Here is a 12308-nt window from a genome sequence, read left to right on the forward strand (position 1 = left end):
TTGGTCGTTCAAAACATTACATAGTTCCTCATACATCATATTTCACAGTTTGATTCAAATGAGTTATGAACTCCCAATTTTATCCCGTATACAGATTGCTGTATCACATCAGTTACCCTTCCATTGATTGACATATTGCCTTTCTAGTGTCTGATGTATTCTGCTGTCTGTCCTATTGTCTACTATCCCCCCTCCCCTCCCCTCCCCTCCCCTTTTCTCTCTCTACCCCTTCTACTGTAAATCACTTCTTCCATTTGAATTATCTTGTCTTACCCCTCCTTTCCTCTTATATGTCATTTTGTATAACCCTGAGGATCGCCTTCCTCTGTAGTGGCAGAGGATCCAGGGCTAAATTCAAAGCATAAAGTACACCACTGACTTCTGCCAACAGTGTACAACTGTTCCTTCCTTTTCCCCATATACTCTACAACATTTATTATTGTTGTTTGTATTCTTGATGGCTGCCATTCTAACTGGAATGAAATAAAATCTCAGCATAGATTGATTTGCATCTCCCTAAATGCTAAAGATGTTAAACACTTTTTCTTTTATTTTTGCCTTTCACATTTCTTCCTTTGAGAAGTGCCTGTTGAGTTAATTTGCCCATTTATTCATTGGGATATTTGTTTGGTAGTAAGTTTTTTTTAGATCTTTATATATTTATTCTGGATATTACTATTGTATCAAAAGAGTAACTAGCCAAGGTTTTCTATATAGATTGTCTATAGGTTCTCAGAGGCAGGTTGTTTGAGGCAGGCTCTAGAAAATGAATTTTCCTAAGCTAAATACCCCAACTTCTCACATTCTGAAAAATGCATATTATTAAAATGTAAAATCTTGAAAAAGTTGAGTTATTCTTACTTCAAATTTTATAGAATAATTAATATTGTACCATTTTATTAATTCAACTATTCAAATATTCAAAATATGTGAGACAAATAATTGTCTGTACAATTTCAGAGATTTTGATTTGAAGGATTAGAGGTATTTGTATTTTAAAAAATTAAACCATTATGCATTTGCTCATTTTCATTTTATTCTAACAATATGTAAAGCTAAGTTATATTTAACAATAAAAATTCAACTTAAAAAAAAAAATAAAGTGGAGTTGTGATTAAACTCAATATTACACCACAGATCAATATGCCAAGGCACAATGTCGAGAGAAGGCTGTTCCTTAGGAGACCTTCACATAAAAGTGGAAAATCTAGCAACAGAAAATCTCAGCATAGAAACCCAAGAAATATGAAAAAAAAAACAAACTAGGCAACATGACATCTCCAAAAGTTCATCATTCTCTAGTAATTGATTCCAAAGATGTTGAAATGGATGAAATGCCAGACAAATAATTCAAAAAGAATAATTTCAAAAACGATCAGCAAATTCGAAGAGGATACCAGTAAACAGATGAATGAATTAAGGAAGGCAATGCAGAATGAAAGGTCAGTTCAAAACAGATAAATATCTTGAAAAAAAGTAGATTTTTTAAAAATGAAAACCATAATTAGTCAAGTTAAAAACCTCAGGTGAAACCCTCATCAATAGATTAATCAAGCAGAAGAAAGAATATTAGGGGCTATAAACAAGGACGATGAACTAGTACATTTAGTCAGTAATAAAGGAAAAATAAGAGTGAGTTGAACATACAAGATGTATGGGATACCATTAAAAGATCAAATGTATGTTTAACACAAGGGTAAAGAGCTAAAGGCTAAAGACTTAGAAAACATAATCAGAGAAATAATAAAAGATTTGCTATTATTTGGAAAAATATGAACACCCAGGTATAGGAGATTTATGATCCCCAGTAGACACTACCAGAAGAGAACCTGTCCATGACACATGATAGTTACTGCCACAAGTATAGAACAAAGAAAGAATATTAAAAACTGCAAGAAAGAGACACTAAGTCTCATATAAAGGCAAACCCATCAGAAAACCAGTATATATCTCAGCAGAAACTCTAAAGGCTAGGAGAGAATGCATGGTTGTATTTCAAGCCCTGAAAGAAAATAACTTGCAATGTAGATTATTATTTTATCCAGAAAAGTTATCATTGAGAATCAAAGAAGAAATAAAGAACTTTCCAGATAAGCATCATAAGCTAAAGAAATTCATGGTCAATAAACAGAAGCTACTTAATGGGATTCCACACTCGGAAGGGAATGCAAGATAAACAGCAGAGAGAGGGTGGGAAAGGATAGTTATCTCATTAGAAAAATAGATAAGAAAATGACAATCGTGAAGGAACTAAACATTATTAATTTATTTATTATTCTAACTTGTTATGTATGACAGCAGAATGCATTACAGTTCATATCACACATATAGAGCACAGTTTTTCATATCTCTGGTTGTACACAAAGTATATTCACACCATCTGTGTCTTCATACATGTACTTAGGGTGGAATTAAACATGATTGATTCAGAAATCCACTAATCTTCTAAGGTGCCTAAGAGGGAAAGAAATTAACATGAATTATTTAAAACAATTAGAAGAAAAAAGCAAAAAAGATTATGAGAACTAATATAAGCATTTAAATAATAAACCTGAATATAAATGGCCTTAATTCTCTAATTAAAAGTGTATTCTTCAGCTCTAGAGGTTGAGGCAAGAAGATCATGTGTTCAAAGCAAGCCTCAGCAAAAGTGAGGCGCTAAGCAACTAAGGGAGACCCTGTGTCTAATAAAATATAAAAAATTAGTCTGGGAATGTGGATCAGTGGTTGAGTGCCCCTGAGTTCAATCCACAGTAACCCCCCTTCAAAATGTATTCCACTGATGAAATTTTCATATTGAACCATTCTTGCATTCCAGAAACAAGTTCCACCAGGTCATGGTTTGCAGTCCTTTTAATGTGGTACTAATTCAGTTTTATAGTACTTTATTGAGCATTTTTGTACCAATGCTGTCAAGGGATATTGTTTTATAGTGTCTGTGTCTGTCTTTGCTAACAGAGTATTGGCCTCATACAAGGAGTTTGGAAAAATCTCTTCTCTTCAAAAAAAAAATTGTTTGGAATGTCTGTGAAGGTGTTAGGAGCCACAGCAAAAATATTGATACAGGCACCTTTGGATTTAATGACTGCCAGCCAGCAATTCACATTCATATGGTAATTGGACTCATGCTGTTTAGCTGGGCCCATTTCAGGACTCAGGTTACTCATGTCACTCTTGTAATGGGAGAGTTCCCATTGGTTGGGAAAGGATGATAGGAGGGTGTTCCGGGGGAAGTGGAAGCCCCCCGGCTCAGGTAGAACACACGTGTGGTGGACCCACTTGTTAGGGGACACACACGGCCTCTCTCTAAATAAAACTTTGTCTCAGTTTGACTGGCTTGTGTTTTTGTGCCCAACCGGGTTGTAAGATTGCAAGCCCGTGTGCACTGACAGCCCAGCAGGGAAGCGCTCAGCAGGGGTGCAGCAGGCGGTGCTCGGGGACAGCAGCGGCAGGAACGGGGCTCAGCCAACTCGCTCGGCCCGGGCCGAGAGAAGCCTGCGGCATGAAGGATTGTTGTTAGATTTGAAATTTACCAGTCTGGTCTCAAGTATAGAGCTTTTCTTTGTTTGGAGGTCTTTGACTGCTACTTTAATATCCTTGCTGTTATATAGGTGTATAAAGATTTGCTATTTATTCTTAATTTAGTTTTGGTAGGTTGTGTGTTTGAAGGAATTCACTCATTTCATCTGGATTACATACCTTACATTCTTCATAGTACCCTTCATCCTTTTTATTCCTGTAAAATCAGGAGTAATATCCCCAATTTACTTTCTGATTTTAGTAATTTAAATCTTCCATCTGTTTTTCCAAGTCCACCCAAGTGTGTCAAATTTGTTAGTTGTTTTCAAAGAACCAAATTTTTGTTTCACTGGTTTTCTCTATTTTTTTTTTTCTGTTGCGTTCTTTTTCTTCTTCTAATCTTTACTATTGTCTTCCCTCTGCTAGTTTTAGGTTCAATTTGTTCTTGTTTTCTAGTTCCGTAGTGATAAAGTTAGGTTATTGGTTGATATCTTTTGTATTTATTTTTTGATGTAAATGTTGATAGGTATCAATTTTCCCTCAGAATTGTTATGTTGTTTTTTTTTCTTTAATTTTCCGTTACCTCTAAGTCTTTTCTAATTTTCGCTGCTATTTCTCTTTTGATTCATCCGTTGTTTAAGAATGTGTTCTTTAATTTCCACAAATGTGTGAATTTTCCAGTTTTACTTTGTTATTGATTTTTCACTTTATCCACTGTGTTCAGAAAAGATATGTTCTATGATATCTATCTTTTAAAATCTTTTGAGACCTAATTTGTGGGCTAACAGCATCTAACTCTAGAAAACCTCCCATTTGCACTTGATGAAAAAGATGTATGCTGTTGCTTTTGTGTAGAGTGTTCTGTATATGTCTCTTAGATTTAATTGGCTTATTATGTTGTTCAAGAAATAATCTATTTCCTTACTTATCTTTTGTCAGGTTGTTTTATCCATTATTGAGAGTGGAGTATTAAAGTCTCTATTATTGTGGAAATGTCTATTTTGATATCTTCAGTTATGCCAGTTTTTGATTATTTGGGAATAACTTAATTCTCCCCTTTCTTTGGAGAGATACCTTGGCTGCCTATAGAATTATAAGTTAACTTTTGTTGTTTTCCATTTATCACTGACTGTATTAATCCACTGCCTTCTGACCTCCAGTTTCTGATAAGAAATATTATGATAATCTTATTGAGGATAACTTATCTAATAGTCCTCCTTATCTGCAGGTGGTCCATTGCAAGATCCCCAGCAAACATCTGAAGTTGTAGGTCATACCAAACCCTCTACCAACTATGTCTTCTCTAATATATTCATACATAAATTTAACTTTTCCCATTTTAACTAAGCATTTTCACTCATTGCCTAGTAACTTTTGCACTTTGATATATAACAGCAAAAGTAACATAGATTTCCTTTACCATCTTCACAATTTAATAGATAAAAATATTTTAGCAACTTCAGGTTCTTATTAAGTCCAAAACTTTTAATTTTTCACATACAAAAAGCACTTTTTAGCTTTTTTTTAACATATTCTAATGCCCAGAATCACTACTTTTGTGCTTTAGGACAATTACTAAATGAACACAGGCTGTGATATGTTTCAGTTGATCTGGCAGTGGAGATGGATACTAAATGACTGCTATGGTTTGGATATAGTTTGAGTGTATCTTCCAAAGGTCTATGGTCTATGAAGCTTGGTCTCCAGTGTGGCAAAATGTTGAGACAGAACCTTTACGAGGTAGAGCCAGGGGCAAAGCCCTCAGAAGGGATCAATGCTGGTCTCACTGAACAAGTTAATTTTTGAGAGAGTTGTTATAAAGCAAGGTCACTCTATATGCTTGGCCTCTTCTAAATATTGCCAGTTCCCTTCCTATTCCTCTGCTATGTTGTGATGCAATCAAGAGATCACTCACCAGAGGCTGAACAGATAGGTCCACCCAATCATAGATATTCACCGTCCAAAACTGTGAGATAAATAAACCTCATTTATTTATAAAGCATCCAACCTCAGGTATTCTGTAATAGCAACACGAAAGGGACTAAAACTGTGACTAACATATGGGTAGTATATCTAGCATGGGAGTACTGGATAAAGCAATGGTTTATGTCCCAGGTGAGAAGGGGCAGGATGGTATAATATTTTATCATACTACTCAGTACAGCATGCAATTTAAAACATTTGAATTATTTTTGGAATCTTCCATTTAAGAGGTTTAGACCAGCCAGGCATGGTGGCACATGCCTATTATAATTCTGGCAACTTGAAAGGTTGAGGTAGGAAGATCACAAGTTTGAGGCTAGCAAACTAGCTTAGTGTGAAAGCACCCGGGGCTAATCCCCAGTAACAAAAGGAAAAAAAAAAGATTTTTCAGACAATTCTTGAATGCTGTCATGGTTCAGATATGAGGCATTACCCAAAAGCTTTGTGCAAAATGATGCAAGAATGTTCAGAGGTGAAATGATTAGATTAAGATCAACAGGGTGGTGACTGTAGGTGGGTAGGGTGTGGTTGAAGGAGGTGGGTCAAGGAGGGCATACCCAAAACTGTTTTTAAGAGAAGACTACAAGAAAGTACATTTTTTTTTTCTGGCTGCTTGCAATATTTTCTGTGTTTGTCTTTTAAAACTTTGATGATATTGTGTCTTCGTGTGCATTTCTTTGAGTTCACTTTACCAGGAACTTGTTGAACTTCCTGATGTGTATATTCATATCTTTAATGAAGTTTGGGGAAAATTCAGTCATTATTACTAAAATATTCTCTTGACCCTTTCTCTTTTTCTTCTCCTTCTGGAGCTCTCACAATGCATATGTTGGTCTACTTGACGGTGTTCCATGGCTCCTTTAGGTTTTGTTCACCTTTCTTAACCTTTTCCATTCTATCCTTCAGACCCAGTAGTTTTCTCTTCAAGTTTGCAGATTCCTCTGCCTGCTCGTATCTGGCTTTGAATATCTCCAGTGAATTTTTCCTTTCAGTTATTTTACTTTTTAGCTCCAAGATTTCTTTTTATTTTTTCTCTTTTTCATTAATATTTCATTTTTTTCATGTTTTCTTGGCTTTGTCCACTTTTTTTTTTGAAGGGGGGGGCTGAATATCTTTAAGTTCATTTTCTTAATGTCTTAATCTGAAAAATCTGCTATTATATCCCTTTCAAGGACAATAAATTTATTTTTTTCCCTTGGGTTGGAATGTATGATTCCATTTCTTTGTATGCCTTTGATTTGATTCTCTGAACATGGATCTAACTGTCATAACTCTGGAAACCAGATTCTCCTCCTTTCCTAGTTTTCTGCTTTTTGTCATCGTTATCTATTTATTTGCTTATTTATTTATTGTAGGTTCTATGCCAAAGTTCAGACCTTAAAATTAAGGTTTTTCTCAGGTGTTTTCTGAGTCTGCATCTTTCCTTGGGAAAGCCTGGTAATTTTCTAATTTTCCTTGTATATGCAGTTGCTTTTCAATACTCAAGTCTTCAATGTCTGGGTTTCCAAAAAAAGAGGGAAAAATATAAATAAAAGGGGTAAAGGAGTGTTGTCCCTTTAAATCCTCTGAAAACCAAGTCAGCTGGAAGATCAGGGCCTTGCAGCCACAGGAGAGAGAGGAGGCAACAATGGCGGTTCACTTCTTCGTCTGCATGTGTCTGAGCACAAGCAGCAATGAGCCATCAGAGCACAGAACCTTCACATTTGGAGGGCAGGGTCACCCTGGCTTCTGAAAACTGTGTGCAATTTCTCCCAGGAACATGTGCGTAGCTGTCTTCTGGTGGCTGGCAGAGAGGAATGGCTAGCTCCTAGTGTGCTGAGAGTTGATATTGATGGGAATCAACTGCAATTTACAGTCATGACTCCCCCAGGAAGTTGCAAGCCTTCAATAGACTCTAGGGTTCCAGAGAGATAACATCAGGCAGATTCCGCTGTTTAGATGGAGAGACAGGTTCTGGCGCTATTGAATCTTCCACCTTCACCTCACTCTGTCTCTGCTAATGCATTTTTAATTTGTAAAATATCTTCCCACTTCTCAGAACTTGGCTTTTATATAGCACTCCACTTTTATTTCACTTATGTTATCTTGACATCCTTCTGAAAATATGAAATGTGTATCTTTTGACACTTTAATATACACCCTGCACTCTATCTGATTCTTCTGTGTTTCTTTTTCCTTTGTTATTTTTTATTATATTGATATTTCTTTTTATGTTAGTGACTTCAAATTTTTGGTGATCCCTGTAACTTGAATCATAGCTAAGTGTGACTCTCTAACAAGTTCTTTAGAAGGTGTGTGTGTGTGTGTGTGTGTGTGTGTGCGCGCGCACACACACACACATGTGTGTGGCTGGGGTGTAGAGTGTGGGCTTTTTTTACTAGAGTGATAAATCTTGGTAATATGATAAAGCTAGTTTTATTAGGATAAGCTTGATTTTTTTCCCAAAATAGGGCACCGAACTGTCCAGACCTGTAAGTCTTTTCTCTCAAAATGCCAAGTTCCATAGGGGAAAATTCTTCGTTCTCTGATTGAGAGCTCTAAGTGTTATTGGGAGTTTAACTAATACCCTTTTATTCCTCCCATCTTTTAAAATAGTTATTGGCCCTAATCAATCTAACAACATTAATAATGAATAAACAAGTTATTTGGATTTACAATAATACTTGAATATACATTTTCAAATGCAATTAGTTATTCTATCTGTGACTCAGTTAGCTTTGTCTTTGTATGTTGAAATTTTATCAATTTAACTACGCATTGTATTTACTAGTGTAAGAGTCAAGTTCAAGAATAATTTAATATAATTGTTAGATGTGTTAACTTTTTGGACAAATTTAAGAATTTTAAGTAGTTAAATAGGAAATAAATTAATATTTCATATTAATATTAAATAATAAGAATATGTTGGCTATTGGATAGGTTTGGGGAAAAAAATCTTTGTAAAGCATTTAGAAATTAAAATTTTTTTCAAGTACTGTGTTATTTTGATTTCTTAATTTCATTTAAGCAATGAACCCTCACAACTTTTATAGCTGAATTTACAATCTGATTTTAATTTTACTTCCCAAATCATATAGGACAATATCCAGTGTGAATTCTTTTTAATCTACAGGTAATAAAGAATATAAGCAAAGAAGAAAATGCTGAGGAATAATGAAATATTTCCCCCAAGATATTTTGTTTCTCCACCAACCTCCATTTCTCAGTTGAAAAATGATTATCTACCTAACAAAGCAAACGTGTGTTTTAGTGATGGCTGGAATGATTTAGAAGCTGAAAATAATGTCTAAATGTCCCTCTTCTAAAATGTCCACTGTTTCAGCATGATGAGTTTAATAATAAAACTCCAATTTTCTAAAATAACGTTTTAGATTTTATTGTAGTATCCCAGATATAAAGTCGTTTGATACCAGGCTTTGGCATTGACTTCAGTTAAAAACAGATTTTTAACTCCCAACCATTGAGTGATTAGTCAAAATGTATAGTAGACATGTCTCTATTCATAGAAAACAAAAACAAAGGCAAAAACTTTTAAATAAAATGAAATAGAAGAAAACAGAACAGACTTGAGTGAAAAACATGAGAATGTACTGCACAAGTTAAGATGAACTCCTTCCCTGTGACTGTTGTGCTTTGGTTTGTAGGTGTGTACACAGACACAGATGTATACGTATGTATCTGGTTGCTATAACGTGCATTTTGTACTGGGGGCCATGAGTCATGGTAAAGAGTCTGAAATTCGCTGAAGTACAAAGGGGAAAGTGCTTGATGTGGAGCAGGAAATCGGGCATTAACTACTGGGATTGCTAACAAAACAGAAATGAAAGGTTTTGGAAATAAATATTCTTTTGTGAGAGACCAAAAACATATGATTTACAGACATAATGACAGAATGGAATAACAATTAGGACTGAAGAGTACACGGGAGGAAGGTAAGAGTTAAAAGAGATCAGTAAAATAATATAAAATGGCTAGTAAAATTCGGGGAGATAAGACTGCGTGGATTATGATAGCTAATACTAATGATGATAGCAGTAATAATACATCGTCGTTCTGAATACTTCCTGCAGTTCCCACAGCTGTGCCTGCTGTGTTTATTGTAGTGGAGTTGATTCATACCACAGTTCAGTGGGGAAAACAGAGCGGGGATTGGTAACCCCATTTTGCAGATAAGGGAAGATGAGTTTATGGGGAATATAGCTATTTTCTCACTGTAACAAGAATAAAGGATATTTATCCTTTTTTTTTCATTTCCAAAGGACTTTTGTGTTTGGCAAGAAACTCTGGATATAGGTTTCACAGATAAAGAAACTGAGGCTCAGAGAAATTTAAAGATTCGTTGAAATATATACGGTAAATAAGAAGTAGAGTCCAAAATTGAATCTTTTTTATTCCAGTGTTTATGTTATTTCCGCTCACTTCTGCTAACCAAAAATTGCTACCTAACACATTAAGTAGCAATGTTTGCAGACCTAGACTTATTATCCAGAAGGTTGAAGGTATAGGGCAGCATTTTTAAGGCTACCGAAAAATAAAAATAAAATGTATTTATTTATTTATTGAATGAAAGTAAAAGCAACCATTGGAAAGTATAGGGTGACTCCTATTTGGGGTTCTCTTAGATTTCACCAGAAACTCCCCCAAATATGTAATTGAATCTATGTAAACCTTAGTGGGTTATTTGAAAAATTTAAATCTTTCGATGTAATATTAGCTTTTGAAATTAACACAAAGGAGGATCTGTCCTGTGAAAACACATCACCTGGTACAAGTGGGCGGAATAGTCCCTTCAGCTGACTCCAAGGTACCATTCACTGTTCATTTCACACTGTCATCCAAAAAGATATCACATGAGCCAAGTGTGGTGTCACATGCCTGTAATCCCAGTGGCTCAGCCAGCTAAGGCAGGAGGATGGAGAGTTCAAAGCTAGATTCAGCAATTTAGCAAGGTCAGAGGCAAATGAGTGAGACCCCGTCTCTAAATAAAATTTAAAAAGGACTGGGGATGTGGCTCAGTGCTTAAGGGCCCCTGGATTCAATTCCTGGTACATAAAAAGTATATATTATGTGAGATATTCACTATAATTATATGCACGACTTGTGTTCACCAGTAGATTCTGTTCATTCTGCCAGGATCTCTGAAGTCCCAAAGATCTAAAACTGGTCTACGCTCTCTCCTCCCCCTAAAAATAATTCTTGACATAGAGTATCACCAACAATATTTGCACATTCTCACAATATAAATGAAGACATGATCGCTGTTGCTACCTCTTTAACCAGATTGCCAAGGGGTTTTAATCACATTCTAAAAATATTTCTTTTATATGATCCTGAAAACACAGGTATCTATTTTCCTATTTGGCCAACCTGGAACTTATAGGAAAAAGATCCAAACTTTATGCTGCTGAATTTTATAGATGCTTGTCTCTGTAATCCACTTGATTTATGACACCTATGATGCAAAAGACCTAGAATTGTCCGTGAAAAAAAAAAACGACTTTAGTTAGCTTTTAAACCCGCCTGTCTCCCCTCCCTCCAAAAAAGTGTTATATATTTAAAACTTTGCCCCTGCCTGAGATCAGTCTCCCCTCATTAATTCTATCTGCAGCCCTGATTTCATTCAGTCCCTGGCTGTCCAGACAGCCATTCACTCCCCAGTGCCAGTGAGCTCTCTATCCTTGTTCATGTGAGCTGCAGGTTTGTTTGGGCTTTGGAGAGCTGCCTTTGTTCTCAAGTGTCTGAATTTCTAATGCCTTTGTTCTCTCCTCCTCTCAACAAACCACCGCTTCAGAATCTTAACTCTAGTGACTGGGCACTGCTCCACCTTTCCTGTCTAGAGAATCTTGCAAGACGCTATTTGAAATGGATCCATCCTGTCAGGAGAGTGTTCGGCCAATAGCCCTGCACAGAGCATCCTTGACCTCTTTATTTCTCAGGGTGTAGACCACGGGGTTCAGGAGCGGGGTGATGACAGTGTAGGTCACAGAGATCAGCTGGTCCTCATCCCTGGTGTTCTCCGACTTGGGCTTGAGGTAGGCGATGGAGGCACAGCCGTAGTGGACGATGACCACGGTGATGTGAGAAGCACAGGTGGCGAAGGCCTTCTTCCGGCCCTCCGCAGAGACAATCTTGAGGATGGCAGAGATGATGAGGATGTAGGAAATGAAAACCAAGCCCATAGGAATCAGGATCACCAGCACACTGATGACTAAAGTCAGGATCTCATTGACAGTGGTGTCGATGCAGGAGAGCTTCATCACGGGTCGGATGTCACAGAAGAAGTGGGCCACCTTGGTGGCACAGAAGGGCAGTCTGAACACAGCTGACACCTGTGTCACTGCTACAACTAGGCCAATGCTGCAGGCCCCCCACACCAACTGGAAGCACACCCTCTTGCTCATGATAATTGTGTATCTCAGGGGGTTGCAGATGGCCACATAGCGGTCATACCCCATGGCTGTGAGCAAGAAGCAGTTGTTAATGGCCAAAGTGACGAAAAAGAACATTTGAGTGGCACAGCCAGCCAGGGAGATGGGCTGCCGGGCACCTGTGAGGTCACAGAGCATCTTTGGTATGATGACAAGTGTGTACACTGTCTCCGAAGCCGAGAGCATACTGAGGAAGAAGTACATGGGGGTGTGGAGATGCCGATCCAGGCTGATTATGGTCACGATGATGACATTGCCTGCCAGGGTTAATATGTACAGTGCAAGGAATAGGACAAAGAGTGTGAGCTGGTGTTCAGGGAAGCTGGAGAACCCTTGAAAAATAAACTCACTCACCAAAGTGTGATTCTCTCTCTGCAT

At 36.9% G+C, this 12308-nt stretch overlaps 1 protein-coding gene across 1 annotated transcript; it reads right to left on the reverse strand.

Moving 5' to 3' along the window:
• Nucleotides 1-11378: 11378 nt before the first annotated feature.
• On the reverse strand, nt 11379-12308 carry LOC113196231 (olfactory receptor 10J1-like). Its single transcript, XM_026408000.2, has one exon. It carries the CDS (start codon nt 12306-12308, stop codon nt 11379-11381), a length of 930 nt encoding a protein of 309 aa, XP_026263785.2.

This window comes from Urocitellus parryii, chromosome 11, assembly GCF_045843805.1.
Source record: "Urocitellus parryii isolate mUroPar1 chromosome 11, mUroPar1.hap1, whole genome shotgun sequence".
Lineage (NCBI taxonomy): Eukaryota > Metazoa > Chordata > Mammalia > Rodentia > Sciuridae > Urocitellus > Urocitellus parryii.